General features: G+C 46.3%; 1 protein-coding gene and 2 long non-coding RNA genes across 4 annotated transcripts; 1 reads left to right on the plus strand and 2 right to left on the minus strand.

The window, feature by feature from the left end:
• Window positions 1-25: 25 nt before the first annotated feature.
• PPME1 (protein phosphatase methylesterase 1) lies at window positions 26-18,715 on the plus strand. 2 transcript variants are annotated; one of them, XM_041460384.1, is made up of 14 exons: window positions 26-259; window positions 5,936-6,029; window positions 7,970-8,062; window positions 9,097-9,154; window positions 9,643-9,694; window positions 11,396-11,550; window positions 12,202-12,292; window positions 12,628-12,693; window positions 12,897-13,029; window positions 13,477-13,606; window positions 14,051-14,095; window positions 14,882-14,946; window positions 15,923-15,990; window positions 16,640-18,715. In XM_041460384.1, the coding sequence occupies exons 1-14, from the start codon at window positions 162-164 to the stop codon at window positions 16,656-16,658; spliced, it is 1,167 nt and encodes a 388-aa protein (XP_041316318.1). In that variant the 5' UTR covers window positions 26-161; the 3' UTR covers window positions 16,659-18,715. The 2 variants fall into 2 exon arrangements, with proteins under 2 accessions (XP_041316318.1, XP_041316317.1); XM_041460383.1 differs by lacking the exons at window positions 26-259; window positions 5,936-6,029 and adding an exon at window positions 6,367-6,461 and having other exon boundaries at window positions 7,972-8,062.
• On the minus strand, window positions 1,364-12,191 carry LOC121349695. The gene is made up of 3 exons (XR_005954582.1): window positions 12,075-12,191; window positions 2,359-2,913; window positions 1,364-1,925 (listed from the first exon to the last, which is right to left on the minus strand). It is a non-coding gene; the product is annotated as an uncharacterized LOC121349695 (long non-coding RNA).
• Window positions 12,218-16,666, minus strand: LOC121349696. Its single transcript, XR_005954583.1, has 3 exons — window positions 16,591-16,666; window positions 14,699-14,986; window positions 12,218-12,342 (listed from the first exon to the last, which is right to left on the minus strand). It is a non-coding gene; the product is annotated as an uncharacterized LOC121349696 (long non-coding RNA).
• Window positions 18,716-19,668: the final 953 nt, after the last annotated feature.

Consider the following 19,668-nt stretch of genomic DNA (forward strand, 5'->3'; position numbering starts at 1 on the left):
GGGACGCGGACTACGTTTCCCTTGGTGCCGCGCGGGCGGGCGCGCTCGGTGCCGCGCGGCGGCGCTGTTGGGGGAGCCGCTTCCGGCGAGGCGGGGCGGGGCGGCGGGGGCGGCTCGGGGGTCCCGGTGTTCCCGGTGTTCCCGGCGCGTCCCTAGCTGTCATGTCGGCCCTGGAGAAACAGCTGCATCTGGGCCGCCTCCCGCCTCGGCCCCCGCTGCCCGGCGGCGGCGGCCAGTCCGGGTCCAAGATGCGCATGGGGTAGGCGGAGGAAGGGCAGGGGCGGATGCGGAGATCGGGGGGAGTTCGCGGGGAGAGGTTACGGCGGAGCGGGGGCTCTGCGGGGCCGCGGCTCTCTTGGGGTCTGAGCGACGGGGGTCTTTACTGGGGGAATCTACGAGGAAGGGAGGCACGTTATTCCGGGTCTGGACACAGGAAATGGGCATTATCGGGAGATCTGGACAGCAGGGAGCTCGTCCTGGGGGATCGGGACAGGGAATGGTCATTATGGGGGATCGGGGCAGGGAATGGTCACTACTGGGGGATCTGGACAGGGAATGGTCATGCTGGGGGATCTGGACAGGGAATGGTCATTCTGCGGGATCTGGACAGGGAATGGTCATTCTTAGGGGCTCTGGAGGGAGGGGTGGTCCTCCTGCTTCCCCGTGCTCCAGGAGAGTGGCACCTGGATCAGGCTTCTCCAGCCGCAGAGGAATCAGTGCCCGGCGTATCCTCAGGCTGGGGGAAGGTGGCAGGTGCTGGGATCAGCTCTCCAGCCCTTTTCTCCCAGTCCTTTGCCATCACTGTTTGGAGGAAGGGTCCAGCACCATGTCTGGGCGGTACCTCAGAGTGTGGCTGGGGGGAGAGGTGTGTGGAAATTCTCAGAAGTTGAATTCCTAAGCTGGAGTTGGACTTTGATAATCCTTGTTGAGGGTCCCTTTCCATGTCAGAATATTCCATGATTCTGTGAAATGGGATTTCTCAGCCGCAGGCACCCATGTGAAGGAGGTGTGCTCCACCAAGTGACTTTAATCCCTGGTTAAATCTGCATTTCGAGATGATGGAAAAATCTGGGATACTTTAATCTCTTAAGCAGGGGTTGAGAGCACATTCTGGGAGCTGTGGGAGAAGTTTGACCCGTGTCTAAGGGTGTAACATGTATTAACTTATATAATTCTTCCTCTCTTACCATGCACTGGAGGGGTTTTAAACACTGTCAGGGAAATTATTATGAATGAAACAAAATCCAGTGCTGTGGTTAAGGATCAAGAATTCCCCTGGAGTCTTCCCTTGGAAGCAGTGGGGAGTAGTTGATAACCATGTTGTGGTTTGATTTGCCACCCAGTAAATCCCTTCACAGGTGGTGTTCCTGTTGTGGGAGGCGCTGCACATCCAGCATGGAATGGCCTCGTCCGGAGGGGCTCGGGGCTTCTGGCAGAAGGAGACAAGAGGAAGTGGGATAGAAAGTTTAGCTTAGGCTGAGCTTATCCTTACCAAAGTGCAGTTCTGTTCAAACAAGTGCAAGATTCCCCCTGAGGAGAATTCCACCAAAAGATCCTGGGATTAGCTGTACAGGGAAAACAGTGTGATTTGCAGTGCTGGCAGGTGTACAGGGCTGCACTGAAATAGTCCTTCAAAATTCAAACTTCCACAGGGAACAGAAATAACTAAACTTAGGAAAATATTTATTTGCTGCATTAAGCATCTCACATTTATAAATGTGATTTATTTCTGTGCTTTCAATTTCTTGAATTGCAAGCCAGGCTTTTTAGAAAATGGGTTTAACCTTAATATCCAAGAATGCCAGCAACTTGAGTTTTCCGTGGCTAAATCCTCTGACTGGTGTGTTGGGCACTTTCTTTTTATTCCCTTTTTTTCCCACCATGCAGGTCATCTTAATGTGACTGTGGTGTAGCTGAAAGCAGATCTTGAGAAGCAGAGGGTCAAGCATGTGAGATTGCTACAGAAAAATAGAATTTACTGAAATAAAGTCTTACATTTTTTGGCAATATGCTGTTAAAAGGTTAATGTGTGTTTCAGTAGTTCATAAAACAATGGCACCTGTTGCTACATTTAAATGTGTGAAAATAAACTTGTTCCTAGCTTTTTCTTTAAAATTTATTCTTTTCTTGCTATTTTTTCAGTACAATCACTTCCTTATATCTCTCTGTGGGAGAGTCTCATTTGAGAAGTCAAACTGGCCGAAGCAAATTGAATCCTTGAATTGTTCAGGCCGGAAAAGCCCTCTAAGATCCTGGAGTCCAACCTTTCCCCCAGCGCTGCCACGGCCACCACCCCTGTCCCACGTCCCCAGGTGCCACATCCACACAGCTTTCAGTCCCTGCAGGGTGGGGACTCACCTGTGCCAGGCCTGGGCAGCCCTTTTGGGGAAGGAATTCTCCCTGATATCCAGCATGGCTCCTGTGGCATAGTTTGGAGTGGGCTTTGCAGGAGCATGGGATGTGTGCTGGAATTCCAGTGTATTTCATGGCACGTGGCATCGATTCCTGCTTTGCTAGCACAGTCCTCTGCTCCCTGGATTTAAGTGCTCTCCAGCAGAAATGATGGTTCCAAAAGGCCCTTTCCAAGGAGGCTGGAGCTTCTCTTTGGCTCGAGCAATATGTGAAACTCAGCCTCTGGGAGGAATTCCTGTCCATTTCTTTAAGGAGCGCTCATAGCCAAGGCTGTGTTGGGAATTGCAAGTGATTCCTTCGAATTGCTTGACTGATGAAAACCAAAAACAAAATCAAAATCACAAAGCAAAACAAAATCAGGCTTATGGCCTGATTCTGTGTTCTGTGGGGAAATAAAATAATAGAATTTGTAAAGTCACCCCCCACGGCAGCAGATTCTGCATTTCCTGTCTTGTTTTTTGCCTTTTGTTTTTTGCTAGTGGCTCATTCAGAGTTAAGCACCTGGATGGGATTTAAAAGTGAAAGTCAGTTTGTTGCTCCTTTCCAATGTGTGAGTAAAAATCACGTACAATCTCTGAGGATCTTTCAATTATCTAGAAGGGCATGATTGGATCAGATCTGTGTAATTCAATCATGGCAATTCCTACTCATTTTTTCCTTTTTAATCCACTTTTTCCCCTTGGAATCCTTTTAATAAAAAAAACATTTTATGTATTCAGCATCTCTAAGGCAGAACTTAAGATACTGTCCTTGTCAATTTTTAGAATTTCTAAATACAACTTGTCAGCCGTGGCAGTTCTTACTTGTAGATGATGTTTGATTTGCTTGGGTTCAAATATGATGTGAGAATGAAATCTCCTGATTCATGCACTTGTTCTATATTTACTTTAGTAGTTTTAAATAGGGGCTCTCAGCAGAAAAAGGACCTTCTGAAAATGGCTCCTTCTGCTTGGTGCAACCTTGTTTTTGTTTTTGTTTTTCATTTTAGGAAAATACGTGAAAGAAAACCCCTTCAAAAATTGGGGAGAGATTTGCTGAGCCATGTGGGCATCCTAAGGATTGAGGACATGATAAAGAGGACAAACTGCACAATAGGATAAAACAGAGGGTGCCCAGAATTTGTTTTGTAATTCCAGTTTAATATGCTGGCTGGCTGGCTGGCTTGGAGTTTAAGGATCAGTCTAGAAAAGTTATTATGTCAGATCCATTTCTGTTTTGGTTTGCTGGATACTTTAAAAACCTGTAATTAGTTCTGTCACCTTAAATATTGGTCAGCAAAATATGACTTCAACATAGGAAGGTGCAAAACCACAGCTGCTGTTTATTGGGCACACTTCTAATTTTGAATGTGTGTTGATGCTTCACTAAAAAAAGCAGCTCAAGAAAAACTCCAAAGATTCTTTTCTTTGGAGAAATGTTTTTGCTCAACCCTCTGTGGTCACCTGGGATTTTGTGGAAAACTGCACATTTATTCTGCCCTTTTGGGGGTTCAGTGTTAAACCTGAGGTCACTCACGTTTCCTCAGCATTGCTTGGATGCAAGTATTTTGTTTTAAATCATGATCAACACGTATTTGCATCAGAGGTGATGATAGTTTTTAATTCCCATCTCCTCTTCACTTTCTGCTCCAATTCCCTTGCCAGCACAGGAGTTCTGCTGTATGTTTTTCCCAGATACTTCACGTGTGACACAGCTACTAACATTTTCTCTGGAGGTGTTCACTCTTGCTAAGCTGAATTTGAGGCATTGCTAGGGAAGGGCTCTGCCTCGGTGCCATGGGTTCCTCTTTGCAGGTCATGGGATTCTCTCCATGGATCTGCCTCGGTATTTGCACCTGTCTGCCTCTTGCATGTAAATTCTGCTGTCAGAAAAGGCTTTTGAAGGAGACACAGAAGTACTCATCCCTGGAAGTGTCCAGGGCCAGGCTGGATGGGCTTGGAGAGGCCTGGTCTGGTGAAAGGTGATTTTCTGGCACCCCCAAGAGGCTGCTGTGCTCCCCTGTGTAACAGTGGCTGTCCATCCTGCAGCCCTGCTTCCACAAGAACGGGCTCGCTTGGCACACAGCTGATCGGTCAGCCACATCCCCCCCAGATTCCTGGTGCCACAGCAGTGCCCGGGCTGGGTCACCAGGGAGTCCTGCTGTCCCCCAGATTTATGGATCAGGTGGGAGGGGCTGTAGCCAGGCAGATGACAACATTTACTGACCACCTGCAGTTGCTGAGGGCAGCGGAACCCAAAAGCAGCTGTAACATGCTGTGCAAAAGCCTGGCTGCAGTTGAAATGCTGCATTTTGAAGGGTGATGGAATTTATTTCCGCTAGCTGCACATCCTACCTATTCAAAACCCAGAGAAGGGAAATCATCCAAGCTGTGGGCAGTTCTGTGCATCTCCAGAAAGAACCAGAACTGGTATGGAGAGAGCATGTGATCAGGGCTGGGATGGCTTCCAGGGAAAAATTAAGCTTTGAATGTGGTTTTTTTTTCCTTGATCAGAGAATGAGATTAGGCTGAGGCGGTAAAAGAGATTAATATTTTCTGGATTTATGTAGGTGTGTGACTTCTCATTTTATTTAATTGAGATTTGACAAGAAGTCTGGAAACCCACAGGAGGGAATTTGGTCCATTCAGGGGGTGGCTGGTTTATGTCTCATATCCTAGAAACACCAGGGGAAACAGAAATTTTGTTTCTACAAAATTGAAAAGCTGCTTTGTCTGTAATTTTCTGTTTCTTTAGGAAGCCAAGAATTCAGGAGAAACTTCTTCAGCAGGGATTTTTCTGCTCTGAAGGTCTTTCACCCCTCACGCCCATGCTTGATTTTAATATTCTGTGCTGCCTGCCTGCCTCCCCCAGAAGAGCTGAAGTGCAAAAACATGGTTAAAATGGTGCACTGTTACTCATCCTGTATCCTGGGCTCGAATTGAGCCTAATTATGCCACTTCCAAAATTAAGCACTACTCTTTTAGTCTTACTGAGTAAATACCAGCCTGAGAAACAAATTCTGCATCGACTGAGTCATCAGGAAAATTCTGATTGCAGAGCCTTTTGTCAGTAAGGGGGGTACAAGGAGAGGACACAGCTGCACCTTTTGAAGGAAGCAAAAAATAAATTGGTTTGTCAGCTGGGCACCTTTTGTCTGTGGGTCATTGCAAACTTGGAGGTGGTACTGGGACAGTATCACTGTTCTGTTTATTTTCCCTTGGCTTGGGTCTGTGTACACTAAATCACCATTGTTCAGTCTTCCTTGGAATTACTTGATGAGGAAAGTACTCTTTTCTCTGTTTCTGCTACATTTCCTTGATAGGAGCAACAGCTGGGGAGGGGAAAAAGGGGAGGATTCCTTCACTGACAGTAAAATTCTGAACATTGTGATTGTATGGGAAGTTCACTGATGCGCCGTTTGCTTCCAGTCCGAACTGTTGTGTAACACCAGCATGTTCTCTTCAGTGAGAGGAGGCCTGGATGCCAATTTCAGTGGAAGAATTTAAAAATAACTCTTTCTTATGGGATTTTTTCTGTCTTGCAGCCCTGGAAGAAAGCGTGATTTTTCACCAGTGCTTTGGAGCCAGTACTTTGAGTCTATGGAGGACGTTGTGGTAGAAAATGACACTGGCAAGGATATATCCTTTTTTTTCCTTTGGCTTGGGTACACTAAATCACCATTGTTCAGTCTTCCTTGGAATTACTTGATGAGGAAAGTACTCTTTTCTCTGTTTCTGCTACATTTCCTTGATAGGAGCAACAGCTGGGGAGGGGAAAAAGGGGAGGATTCCTTCACTGACAGTAAAATTCTGAACATTGTGATTGTATGGGAAGTTCACTGATGTGCCGTTTGCTTCCAGTCCGAACTGTTGTGTAACACCAGCATGTTCTCTTCAGTGAGAGGAGGCCTGGATGCCAATTTCAGTGGAAGAATTTAAAAATAACTCTTTCTTATGGGATTTTTTCTGTCTTGCAGCCCTGGAAGAAAGCGTGATTTTTCACCAGTGCTTTGGAGCCAGTACTTTGAGTCTATGGAGGACGTTGTGGTAGAAAATGACACTGGCAAGGATATATCCTTTTTTTTCCCCCATATTGAATTTGTCATAATCTCAGAGACTGGGGAGGTATCATGGGTTTTTTTCGTTTATTTGGGTTCTTCAGCTTTTTCATGTGTTCCTTCTCATCCTCCATTATGCCTCCTGCAGGGTTCAGTGTCAGGAAATAGAACTGTCCCTTCTAGGCTGACAGTTGAACTGTACCTAGCAAGGCCAATTCCTGATATTGCTTCTTTAGTAATCGTTAATTTTCAAAAAGTGTTTCCAACAGTCCAATAGCATATTTTGCAGGGAAACACTCATCAAGTTCTCATAATTCAAACCATATCAGGCCCAAAGCTGTTCATTGATTTTTATTAACTACAGTTAGTTTGGTGGCAGCAGTACAACAGATAAACCTTGGCAGAAACATGTGGATGTGAATAAATACTTCCAAATTTCTGGCCAAGGCAGAGGTTGTGGTGCCCTCAGTGTCTTCTGGCAGTGCCAGCCAGAGGTTTTTCTGTAGATGTTTCCTCTCCAAGACAGGAATGCCATTAGGAAAACCAAACTTCCAGGTCACTTCTCTCCAAACACCCTGGGAGGTGTGGGGTCTCTGTTCAGTGCCTGACACTGTGACTAACACCCAAGAGAAGTGTTGGGGTCTGTGCACACAGGGGATGTGCTGGAGCTCTAACCAGGGCTCTGGGGCAGAGCAGTGGGCACCAACCCAGTCATTCCTTCAGCTGCTTCCACAGGTCACATCTGTCCACAGCCTTTCACACGGGATCTCAAGCTTCTGCTGAAGGCAGCAGAATAAATCCTCAACAGCTAAGATTGCTTGAATTTGGGATGCTTCTATACACAACCTATCCAAACAGGTCCACTATGCTTTTTATTTTATATTAAACCTCGGGGGGAGTGCACAGCCCTTCATCAAATGTGGACAAGGTGCCCATCATGAATCATGGAGCCACCAGAGCATGGTGTGGGTGGGAAAAGACCTTAAAGCCCATCCAGTGCCACCCCTGCCATGGCAGGGACACTTTTCCCTATCCCAGGCTGCTCCAAGCCCCATCCAGCCTGGCCTTGGACACTTCCAGGGATCCAGGGGCAGCCACAGTTTCTCTGGACACACTATGCCAGGGCCTCACCATCCTCACAAGGAGGAATTTCTTATGAACATTTAATCTAAATCCCCCTTCTTATTTAAAACCATTTCCTTGCCCTCTCATTATTTTGCCCATGTAAAAAATAACTCTCCATCTTTTTTTCCTAATGAATTTCCAGTTTTCTCTTAGTTCACTTCCCAGGGAGAAAAGGACAGGGGATGAGTGAATTATAGGTGGGGGAGAAAACCTGGGCAGCAGGAATACAACTCTTGAAGCTTAAACTGAGTTACATTTTTGTCCAGGTAATGCCTGAAAATTCCTGTTGGTCAGATAAATGAAGGATAGAAATAAAGCACTGTTTGGTATTGCAAGCTCCAAAATTCATTCTACTGCCTTGAAGTAACTCTGTGGAATGTCCTTAACTGTTCATACACTTTTCGAATTTACAAAAGTGGCTTGGAGGGGCCTGTCTTGCTGCTGTTACACGGTGGAGGCCACTCTGCTCTGTCCTGGGCTGTGTTTACTGTGAGTAAAGCTGCTGCTCTGTAGCAAGAAATGTGTGGAGATGGAGCTCTCTGAGTGTGGAAGGCAGTTACCCATTCACCTCTGGGAAACACGGGAAAACAGTATTTTAAAGATAACAACATTATCTTGCTTGATGGGGGTTCTCACTTAGGTGCAGGGGCACCTTGCAGATGGAGGGTTTGGGCTGTCTTTAGGGGCTGGAAAATGCTAATCTGTGGATTCAATGGGTCTGGGGAAAGCAGCTAACTGCTCCAGTCATTTAAAAATTGAATAGCTGAAAAATCAAAGTTAGAGGACTGGGTAGCTTTGAGGTCTGGGTAGCTTTTGCCAGTTGTGTAGGTGGTTTTATTAAGAATCCCTCAGCAAATTCCTCCACTTCTGCTGGGCTGTTATTTAAATGATCAATGATTCCTTAACACAGAAGTCTTCCTGTCAACCAAACACGCCACTTCTCTGTGATGCCTGAAATAACTTCGTTAAATTGATCTGTCTGGGAGAAATTGAGCCATAATTGTGTTGCAATTATTATGCTCTGCCTTACCTGAAGAAGATTCCTCAGCTGTTTCCCCTGACCTCTTTGGACTAATCAATTTTTATACATTTCAGCCTGTAAAATTCTATCCTTTGGGAGCAAACTGAACCTGTACTCAAAGCAGCTGCACCACCTCTGTCAGCCACGGAGCCAAGAGTAATTTGGTACCATGTGGGGCTCGCAAAGCAAGAGAATCCCTTTGGTGTCTGTAATCCCACTGCTGTTCCAGTTCTCAGAGGTGCTGCAGGGCTTAAGTTTGTGATCCCAGGAAACCCACTTCATGTCCTACACACAGTGGAAGGACTGTCCTCATTAGCAGTGGGATGCTCACAGGGATGGGGCTTTGGCCCATTAAGGACAGTCTCACAGAATATTTTTGCTTATGTTGTGTAACACCCCATCCAGTCCAGTTCAGCCATTTTAGTGGCTGTGAAGGGTTTTTAGGGAGTGCTTGTTGTTGCTAATCCCACTTTGCAAATATTCTCTCTGTTTCTCCTTGCAGTCTGCAATCATTAACAGGATCCAGTGTAGGATTGTGGCCTTAGACCTCCGAGGCCATGGTAAGTCCGAGAAATAAATCTGGAGTCAAATCAGCGTGTTGCATGCTCCCATTTTTTAAAGGGATTCCTCTCAGGATGACTTGGAAAACATCCTTAAGGCATCCCAATTCTGATTCAAAAGCAGGGATGGAAGACTGGTTTCTGTCAGAAGCTGAGTCCCCCTGAACTTTTGCTTGAGACACTGGTGGACTACTTCCTTCCACCAAGCCCTCTTTTGTATTTCATAACCTTTAAGTGGTCTTTGCCATGAGAAATCAGGACTGTTCTTTCATTTTAAGATCCATAAAGAACAGTTATGGGCAGTGTTTCCTACCCACAGTACCAAGTGTTCCTGTTAATTCTGTGTTTCTTAATTATTCATGTTCATTGCAGCAGGCTTGCTCTTCATATCTGTGCCTAAAAGCTTTGTACCATCACTGCTCTAAGTCCTGAGGGGGCCTGAAGCTTTTCAACTTAAGTGAACTTAACTTGGGTTGGGTTTTTTTCAGGAGAAACAAAAGTAAGGAATCCTGAAGATCTGTCTGCAGAGACTATGTCAAAGTAAGGAAACCTGCTCACTTCCCTTTTCACAAACCTCCCTTTCTCTCCTTGGCTGAACAATAAACTACTTGAGGGCACACAGCCTTCATTCAGAGGAGCTGGAAGACAGTTTAATTTCATGTGATTCCCGTAGTTATCCCTCCTCTCCTTCCATTCTGGGACAGTTTGAAATTATGTCCCTCCCAGCTGAGTCAGATTCCAAGAACTGGAGTTGTTCTCCCAGAATTTTTAAACACTGAGCACTTTAAACCTGCCCCATGCTGAAGAGTTCCTAAGGGAGGTGGAATGCTTCCCTTAGACATCCATGGGATATTTTAGCCTGAAATCACCAGTTTGACTCTTCCTCAGCCCTTCCTCAGCCCCAGTGTTCAGAGTGGGCTCACACTGGCCTGGTAACACCCCCGAAGTCTGGGTCACAGACACAGGATTTTCAAGCATAGAATTGCTTTTTCAAACTGTCATGACCCGCTTTGGCATGCAAATCCATCCCCCTCTTGACAAAACTGTAAGAAAAGCAAATACCCACTGCTAAGCACATTATGTTCTGCCCATATTTAGTACAAAGAGACTCTTTGCTGTGACTACAACTAAATGATGAAGGATTTTGTAACCTTCCCATGGACAAATCCACTTGGTTTGTTGAGGGGAGGCCATGTGTGAAATGTATTCTGACTTCCATTGTATACCTTATTCCTGCTGCTTTTGCCTTGTCAGATCCTGATGTGTAACTGTCCTGAGGAGATGCTGGATTAAATAATTAGAATATTTTAGATCTGGAGCAGCACTGCTGTGTGGGGAAAGCAACTTCCTTTTGTTTTGAAACCTTCCCCTCTTCTTAGCAATGAGCTTGAAACTTAGTCCTGAGTATCTTTTAATTAGGAGCCTTAAATTATAGCTGGTGTTCCTGTTCTTTTAAATCAAATCCTCACACAATTTTCTCTAGCAGAGCAAACAAGCTGGTCAGCCTGTTCATTTTTTTCACTTGCTTTCCATTTTCAATAAAAATGGAATCATTTTTTTCAATGAAAATTGCTCAGTTCTCAGCTTCCTCTGAATGGCTGTAGTCAGGAAAGCCAGCTGGGGGGATGTCTTTAAACTGCTCTTCAGGAGATTTCAGCTGTTAGCTCTGCTGCTGTTCTGGGGTTTGGGAATCATACCAGCCAGCTTTCCCATCCTGGGAAAAGTGTCAAGAAGTGACAGCTTCAGTTTAATAGGAGGGGCCTTCTGGGAAGGGTGAGGAAATTGCCCCTTGCCTGTCTGTGCTCACAGAGAGTCTCAGTCTTTTTGCTCATGCTCAGTGTTGTTCTTCTTTGCCACAGTCAGCAGGGCCCAGTTATTTTTCTCTCTCTAATTCCAGTTTCTTCTTCTAAGAACAATAAATTTCTTGGTTTGTGCTTCCATGCAAGATGATTTGACAGCTTTTTCTCACCTTTTATTTAACATCCCCACCAGCAAGTGTCAGCCTAAAATGTTTTCTACAAGGAATCACAGAATTTGGGCTGGAAGGGACTGTAAATTTCATCCACATGGGCAGGGACACCTTCCACTAGACCAGGCTGCTTGAACATCTTTTAAATTAGTATCTTTTAAGTGAGGATTCTGTTACTAGAAGGGGAAAGGACATGGCTGTCCAGGCCAGCAGCAAGCCCGCGTGCTGCCCGCGGGTGAGCAGGGTGCGAGGGCGCGTTTGCTGTGCCGCAGGGACGTGGGCAGCGTGGTGGAGGCGCTCTACGGGGACCTGCCGCCGCCCATCATGCTGATCGGGCACAGCATGGGGGGGGCCATCGCCGTGCACACCGCCGTGGCCAACCTGCTGCCCAGCCTGCTGGGGCTCTGCATGATCGACGTCGTGGAAGGTGAGTGAGCGAGCCGCCCCTGCGCCGGCGGCTGCCTCCCAGCCCTCCTCTCAGCCACAAACCCCCAGTACAGAGGGGTCTGCCCCACCTCTAAACCCATTCCATCCTCCTAGCAGATCCTGCAAGCACAAAAATCTTTCCAGTGTGACCCCGCCTTTTCCTTGTCCTTTACCTTTTCCTTTTTTTCCCTTTTCCTTTTCCTTTACCTTTTCCTTTTCCCAGGTGTACTCTCTCTGTTTGCTTTTTTCCTGCTAATGTCACAGAATCAGAGGATCAACTAGATTGGAAAAGACCTTTGAGATCACCGAGTCAAACTTATGATCTAACACCACCTTGTCAATCAGACTGTGGCACTAATTTCTTTGAAACACTTTCTTGGTGGGGAGGAGGGTGGCTTTTGCTGTAATGCTCGGTGCTGATAAATGATTGCTGCTTTTTCTTACTGTCTGAACATCCTACCTATTCAAATAGTAATTTTCCAATATGACTTTTGGCTTAGAAATACTAATCTGTACTTTCCTTACCAGCATTAGATCACTGGGGAGATCCAGCTCTCTGTGAGGGTGTTGCAGCCAGTTTTGTATAGAGGGATGTGGGAATAATTTAATCAGATGCCATGAAGTTGATGAAGATGATGCCATTTGCTTTTAGGTACCGCCATGGATGCCTTGAACAGCATGCAGAACTTCCTAAGGAGTCGTCCCAAAACATTCAAGTCGCTGGAGAATGCCATTGAGTGGAGGTAAAGCTTGGGCTCAGTCTCTGGAATCACTTGTCTTTGTAGCCTGACTCCTGAAGGAAACAAAGTTTATATAATTTGGCTGTTTACAGGCCCTCTCCCAGCCCTCTGCCATGGGTTTAACCCTATTTCACTGTTTCCCCACCTCAGCTACAGTGACAAGGGGAGGTTCACATCACTTTGGAGTGAGCAACTCTGTTCAGTCTGAGAGTAGGAGCTTTGGGAATGGTTTGGGGAAATCCTGAGCTGTGGAGGAGTTTAACTCCTGTTTCTGGGCCTGCTGATTCTAGGAACTCTTCAGTAAATATTTCTGTCTTATGATGTTTTTCTTTCCCTAGTGTAAAAAGTGGACAGATAAGAAATCTTGAATCTGCCAGAGTTTCTATGGTCGGTCAAGTCAAACAGTAGGTGGCCTTTGGTTTATTTCATTTACTATTTTAAAATATTTTTTTTTTCTGTTTTACAATACCCCTGCTACATAAGTGCACTTGAAAATGAAAATTTCTTCAAGCAAAATTGCTGAACACCTATGGTTTAATCCTGGGTGGTGTTTTGGTTTGGATTTTTCCTTTCGTCAGGGAATCAGTTTCTGATTTTATTTTCACAGGTGCGAAGGGGCTGACAGTCCTGAATGCCCTAAAGCCATAGTAGAGGGAATTATTGAGGAAGAGGAGGAGGAGGATGAGGATGAGGAAGGAGGAGGCTCTGTCAACAAAAGGAAGAAAGAGGATGACACAGAGGTTGGGAGCTTGTTGCTGTGTTTTCAGCTTGCCCTGCAAGAGCTGTCACCTGCGGTTATCCAAATCATTCTGATATGAAGGAGCCACTCCAGGGAGAGAAAACTGGATGAGAGCCAAGCCCAAATGTTCAGACAATTTGTGAGCTATTTGTGTCACTAAAAAATAGCAAACTGATTGCCCTGAATCCTGCAGTCTTCTCCTGAAGGCTCTGCTCCTCTTGGTGTAGCTCTTTCTGACTTTCTTGATGCCTACTCATGTACTTTGATTTGGACAGAGATGTAGAAGCAAGGAGGGTCATCCCTGGAAGTGTGTAATCCACCAGAGGGAGCCAGTATTTTTTTATCTTTTATATCTCTGTATTTATGCATTTCCAGGTGGCTCCCTGAGCTGGTTTTCTTTCTGCTGTTTGACTGATCACTAATGCAGAGCTCTCTCTCCTCCCTGCAGACAAAGAAGGAGCATTTGTACACGTGGCGAATCGAACTGGCCAAAACAGAAAAGTACTGGGATGGCTGGTTCAGGGGTTTATCCAACCTCTTCCTCAGCTGTCCGACTCCAAAGCTTTTGCTTTTAGCTGGTACGTGTCCTTTCCAGTCCTGGTGTGCACTTCAGGGATGTCACACTTGCATTTCAGAGGACAGGGTCAGCACTGAGCTGAAGTGTTTCCTGGGAATACCGGGGCTTCTCTGTGTCTCCTGAAATAGCGTGGTGTGATCTGAACTTCTCCAGTGAAAGTCAAATACAGCTTTAAGCCCTTTTTGTACCTTAATAGCAAATACAGTATGGAAATATCCTTTTAAGTCATAGGGAGGGCTGTGCTCTTGCATTTTTTCGCTGTGCTTCTTTCCTGTAACTTTACTCTCTCAAGGTGCAGCAGTGAAATGTCCTTGTCGTGGGTGTCAGAAGTGTTTATTTTCTGTTCTTCAGTCTAATGTCTCTTTTAAAATACAGAGTAAAGCCTGGCTCAGAGAATTGTATTCTCTCTGGCTGTTCTCCAAAACATGTGTTTATTTGATTGTAGGTGTTGACAGGCTGGATAAAGATCTGACCATTGGACAGATGCAAGGTAAGTATTTAATATTGCTCTTCAGCCTTACTGTAATGCTCTTTTTGCGTGACAGCTTGTTGCTATGGGTACAGTCAATATCCAAACAAACGGGCATTAAAGAATTCGTCCCTCCCAAAGTGTTCTCCTACTGTGGCCAAGGAAAGATGGGGAAGGTGAGGAGGGAAAGGTTCAGTTCAAAGGGCTGTTGCTGTGGGTTTTGTTCAATCTAGTATTCAGTGCTCCCAGCAGTGGAGCTGCTACACTTCTCTAGGATCAGAATGATTGCCTGTGAGGGCTGATTTCTAATCCATTTTTTCCCTTTCTAGCTACATTCCTGATGTTCCTAGCTAGAACACTTGGGACCATTCAAAACTGCCCCATCTCCCAGTGTTTCTGACAGACAGCAGACCAAGATTAAGCATCGTCATTCTTGTTTTGGGGTTTGGGTTGGGATTTTTGCTTTCCAGAGCAACCAGTACTAGACAGTAGTCTTGGATAGCAGGATAAACATTACCTTAAGGTAAATCTGGTGAGAGTTCTAACTCTTGACACTTGCCTGCACTGAGAAGCTCTGAGAAGTTCAGCTTCATTTTAACTCCTGGGAACCTGTTCTAGTTATACCTGGAGAAGGTGAATTAAGCAGCTGGTCCATGTTTTCTCTGGAGATCACGGGCTGTGCATGGTGTGGAGTCTGCCCAGACTTCCTGCCATCCCTTTTCCAAAGGGGCCTCTTTTCCAGCTACATTTAGTGAGGTCAGTTGGTGCAGAGCGTGAGATCCGTGTGCTGACTCTCTCAATCCACAGGGAAGTTCCAGATGCAGGTTCTCCCACAGTGTGGCCACGCAGTCCATGAAGACGCTCCGGACAAGGTGAGCCCCACTGTGGGGTTGAAGCTGCATAAGCCACGATCTGAAATGCAAGAAAAGGATCTGTTCCTTACCATGCAGCAGAGATCATACTTCAGGGCCATCTTTTGGCACGACAGCTGGCTTTCACAAGCAGCTTGGATTTTTTAGCTGTTTGGGAAGCCCTGGCTAAGATGTTACATGCCACAGGGCTGGGCTATGGATTTAACTCTGAGGCTCGTGGTGATGTACCTAATTCCACCCATGTGGAGTGTGGATTTCTCCTCCCTTCCTTTCCTCATGCAGTTCCCCACTTCCCTTGCACTAAGCTGCAGCTTTGGGGGTTGGTCTGTATTTTGCTGAGTTGGGTGGCTCACATTTTCCAAATAGAAACCAAATGTTCCTGCAGCAGCTTTGACAGAGCAGTGCTGCTTCTGGGCACTGCTGGAGTTTGTGTCCAGATGGAAGCAGGAATGCGGTGCAGCCATTGGAGCCTGTGGTTGGGAGCACATCTGGTTTTAAAGCTCATTCTGCACTGACAGCTGTGTTAAAACTCAGCCTTTCTGTGCTTCACTTTACCAGTCTGAAATAGGTATTTTTATCTAAACATACTGAGTTCTTAAGCTGTAACTCTTTTTTTATACATTCTGAGCAATATTGACCAGGCTGGACAGGGCCTGGAGCAGCCTGGTCTAGTGGAAAGTGCCCCTGCCCATGGCAGGTGTTGGAACTGGATGAGCTTTAATGTTCCTCCCACCCCAAACCATTCCAGGTTACTGTCTGGCATCCTGAATTTACCTTTCCTCCCTGCTAAACTTAGACATTGTTTTAAGAATTACTGAAATGGGTGGAGAAAAGGTTTGGTCACTTCTTGATGGCAGGCTCAGTGTCAGAGTAAAGGTGGAGGTGTGTTACACAGAGCTCTTGTTTAAAACTGCCTGGGTTTTGTCTTCTCTTTGTGTCCCTTTAAATCCTGAGCTATTTTTTTCCCTTCTCTCAGGTTGCTGAAGCTGTTGCAACGTTCCTGATCCGTCACAGGTTTACAGAGCCCATTGGTGGATTCCAGTGGTAAGGCTCCATGGAGTTGTGTTCCTGAGCAGAGCTCCTGCTCTCACTGCCTGTTTGGCTCTCGAGGTGGGAGGCTGGAATTTTAGCATGGTGCTAAAAACCACAGATAAACAAACAGCTCTGAATCACAGCCAGTAATACATTCGGTGTTTGTGTTCCTTTTAAATGTCTCATGTATTTACATGTGCTGATGAAACCTCCTTCCTTGGAAGGGAGGAGCAAAGCAGATTTCCTTCTTTATAGCCTGCCAGAAAGCAAAATGCCAAATTTTATGGCAGTTAGCTTAAATAATATTTCATTAAGTAACCAAGGCCCTGTGTTGTGGAAACAACTTGCACCACACTCCCTTTGCTAAGAAATACTGGTGAGATGAGGCAGGTAAAGCTGTGTGCTTCACTTTGCAGACATTCCATACTTATCCATGTGTTTTCTTACCAAAATGGCCTGTGGAAGCAAGGCCCCTGTGATCAGTCAGGCAGTGAGAGAAGGGTGTGATTGATAAGCTTGATAGTGTAAGTTGATGTGTAAATAGGGAGAGAGGGAGAAGACCTAAGGACTTCTCAGCTAAATTTAGGTTGTTGCAGAGTTTGCAGAGAATACCTTGATGCTAACGTGGAGTCTTTCTTCCATTCTCTTTTTTGCCTCCTAGTGTGTTTCCTGCTTGTTAATATCCTGGTGTTCTCCAGCACTGATTCCCATTGTAAATAAACTGCACCAGAGGCCACTGTGATGTATCCATATCCTCTCATCTCCCAGTCCAGCAGCAGTGAGAAGTTGGTGTGAGATTCATCCCCTAGAACTAGCTCTCCAGAATATCTAAATTCTTAGGGACTTCCTTGCTGGGAAGCAGCTTCTACTGAAGACCATGAAAAGCTCTTCAGGCCCTTGGAACTGGGATCCTCTTTTCTGCTGCCACAAGGAAAGACCTCCTGGAATCCCATGTAGTCAGTCATACCGGTCTCCACCGATTCTCAGGCTTTCTTGGACCCAGCTGCAGAAGGGCTGTTGGCAGTCCAGATCCACTGAGGGCATTGCAGCACAGCCAAAGGCTTCAGGATTTCTCCGTGGAATCACTGAATCATCTTGGAAGTGCCCCTTAGATTTGTGTTTTATACATACAATTTTTTTTCCCCTAAAGCAGACGAGGAATGGGCTTCACTGGGAGCTCAGGCTTCATCTCACCAGCGCCAGCCTTAGGGGTTAAGCTGTGGGAAAAGCCTGGAGGCCACTTTCCTGGGCAAAGTTGGATGGGATTGTAAATCTAAAAGGCGAGGGGGGGACTGTGAGCTCCATTTCAGAGTCTTGCAGTTTGTCAGGTGCTCGTTTCAAATCCTCTCTGGGAAGGAGAGCGTGAATAACTCCATCTGCTACAGACACATCCCAGGCCAGATGACTCTGAACCTGCATTTATGGGGAACACCCAAGAGAGCAGGGACAATGTGGTCAACAGGCAGTTTGCCTGTTTTCTGCCCCTGGAATGTGTTTGTTCTTCCCTTCTTGTAGCTGCCACACACAACTGGGCAGAGATCTGCGCCTTTGGGATGGAAAAACATGGAATGGGCTGTGGGAAAAACCCTGGGAGAGCTTGGAGTCAGTCCTGCTGATGTTAATGCAGAGGTGTAGGCAGCTGTTCTCCCCAGTATTAGAGGAAGGACCTTGTTCCCACTGTTGCTTCCTAGATCACTTTGCTGCCTGACTTCCAGAATTCCATGTGCACAGAGAGCTTTTTTTCAGGGTTCAGTTATCCACAGACAGTTCCTGGGCTTGCTTTCACCCAAGAGTCACTTTTGAGTGTAAGAGCAGACATGTTTTGGAGCAGTTTTCCTCAATATGTTGCTGGTGGATGTGTGAAATCCCTTTTTTTGCCTGGTGTCCATAACCCCTTGCTGCTGTCCGATGATTTTAACCCTGCTCTGCCGAGGCAAAGTTCTGTGGTGATTTGGGAGCTGCCGTGTGCATCCCATGACAAGAGCCACCAGGAATTCTTGGCACTTGAGAGGTGCAGGTGGGACAAAGGGTTTAACCATGGCCTTGGGCCCGGTGGAGCTCTGCTGAGCTGTGATTCACCAGGCACAGCAGCCGTGGTGGCCTTGCTCCTTTGTCCTTCCCTGACACATCAGGCTGGGAAGCGCCTGGATTAGAGACAGGAAAGCCTCATTGCAGACAGGAATGCCCTCCTGGCACTTTGGCACTCAGGTGTGACAAGAGCAATTGCTGGCTCTCTGCGCTTCCCTCTGTGAGTCACCGCGTCAATGCATTAATTTGATGTCACGTCCACCCTGGTCTAGTTCCCGATGGATTCAATGGATCTTCAGTAGCCAAGATGCAAAATAGTTCTTTCCCCAGCCGTGTCCCCACAATGGCCAAAATTCCCTTTTGCGGGAGACTCCTTTGTTCAGATTGTTAGGGATGAACTTATCCAGCGTGTCTATCCAGTCTCACTTCCCGGGATCATCCTCATGAATGATCGTGGTGAAGTCACATTCCTCCGTGGTGAAGTAACTTGGAGAGTCTGACTTGGAGTGATTCCTCGGTTATCCCTTTGATTTGTGAGCTCGTAAAAAAGCCCGACCAAACAGAACCCTCTGTGGAAAGCCTGTCAGTTTTGTATTCTGTAGAAGCTCCACTGGAAAAGGAAAGATTTCTGAAATCCTGTGGGCTGCCTGGGATTCTGTTTTGCTGTTAACATTGAGTGAGTGAAAAGAAAATAAATATTTCAAGAGCCTATTGAAGTGACTGGTGCGTCGCTCCGTGCCAGCTCCCAGCCCTGCCCTGCCCTGCATAGGTGGCTGTTCAGGGATTCATGGCACTGATTAAAAAATGGATTCCAGGGACAGCAGCAGCGCTGTGGGGATGGGTGGAAGGGAAATTCCTTTCGGCTCTGTCAAGCCATGTACATTTTTGAGACTGGACTTTTGTCTGAGAAGCATTAATGCTCCTGCTGCAGTTTCCAGGGGGCTTCAGGCTGGGATAAATGACATTTGGTGAAGGGTACACGGGCTGTGGTAAAAGTAACTGCAGAGAGAAGGAGTCTTCACTCTGGCTCACGAGAAACAGGGACACAGAGAAATTCCTCCCCCAAAACTCCCAGCTCTGCATTTTTCCGGCAGCCTTTTGATTACTTAGAAACCTCTCTTGGTTTTGTTTCACTTGTTGGATTGAGGATCAGTGGCAGCTTTCCCAATGGAGGATCCCAAGGTTTGGCAGGAGCAGGAGATGCACTTTGGGATGCTGGTCTGTTGCAGCCTTCATTTTAATTGAATAAATTAAATAAATAATTGTCTGAGACCTAGGATGGGTTTTGCCAGATTATGCATACTGGACAAAGCCATAGGGATTTGCAGAAGACTGGAGCATTGGGATTGTTGGAAAAAGATTATTTCCTCTATTGCCAAAGCAGGTACTCTTGCTTTGAATAAATCAGCCCTCGAGTAAGGAATTAAACTCAGGCCTGGGGCTCTCCAGCCAGAATTTTCCCCTCAGATTTTGACAGGGGGTCTGCAGAGGTGATGCAGCAATAGGAAAAGTTGTTATTTTTCCCCTTTTGGCCAGGGAAAGGCTTGGACAGCCTGAGGAAGCCCATTCCGGCCCTGCTTCCCACGTGTTTGTGATTTGCAAGCAGTATTGGGATGACTTGAAAAAACCGGAGCTGGGCAACACAGACCTTGGAGAATCCCC

This window comes from Pyrgilauda ruficollis, unplaced genomic scaffold, assembly GCF_017590135.1.
Source record: "Pyrgilauda ruficollis isolate IOZ18807 unplaced genomic scaffold, ASM1759013v1 scaffold143, whole genome shotgun sequence".
Lineage (NCBI taxonomy): Eukaryota > Metazoa > Chordata > Aves > Passeriformes > Passeridae > Pyrgilauda > Pyrgilauda ruficollis.

Bases quoted from the DNA above. Each gene is read 5' to 3' on its own strand.
- PPME1 (XM_041460384.1), top strand. From the start codon at position 162: ATGTCGGCCCTGGAGAAACAGCTGCATCTGGGCCGCCTCCCGCCTCGG. The intron at 9,695-11,395 runs GTAAGGAAACCT...GCTGTGCCGCAG, and splicing joins TCTGCAGAGACTATGTCAAA to GGACGTGGGCAGCGTGGTGG. The intron at 12,694-12,896 runs GTAGGTGGCCTT...TTATTTTCACAG, and splicing joins ATGGTCGGTCAAGTCAAACA to GTGCGAAGGGGCTGACAGTC.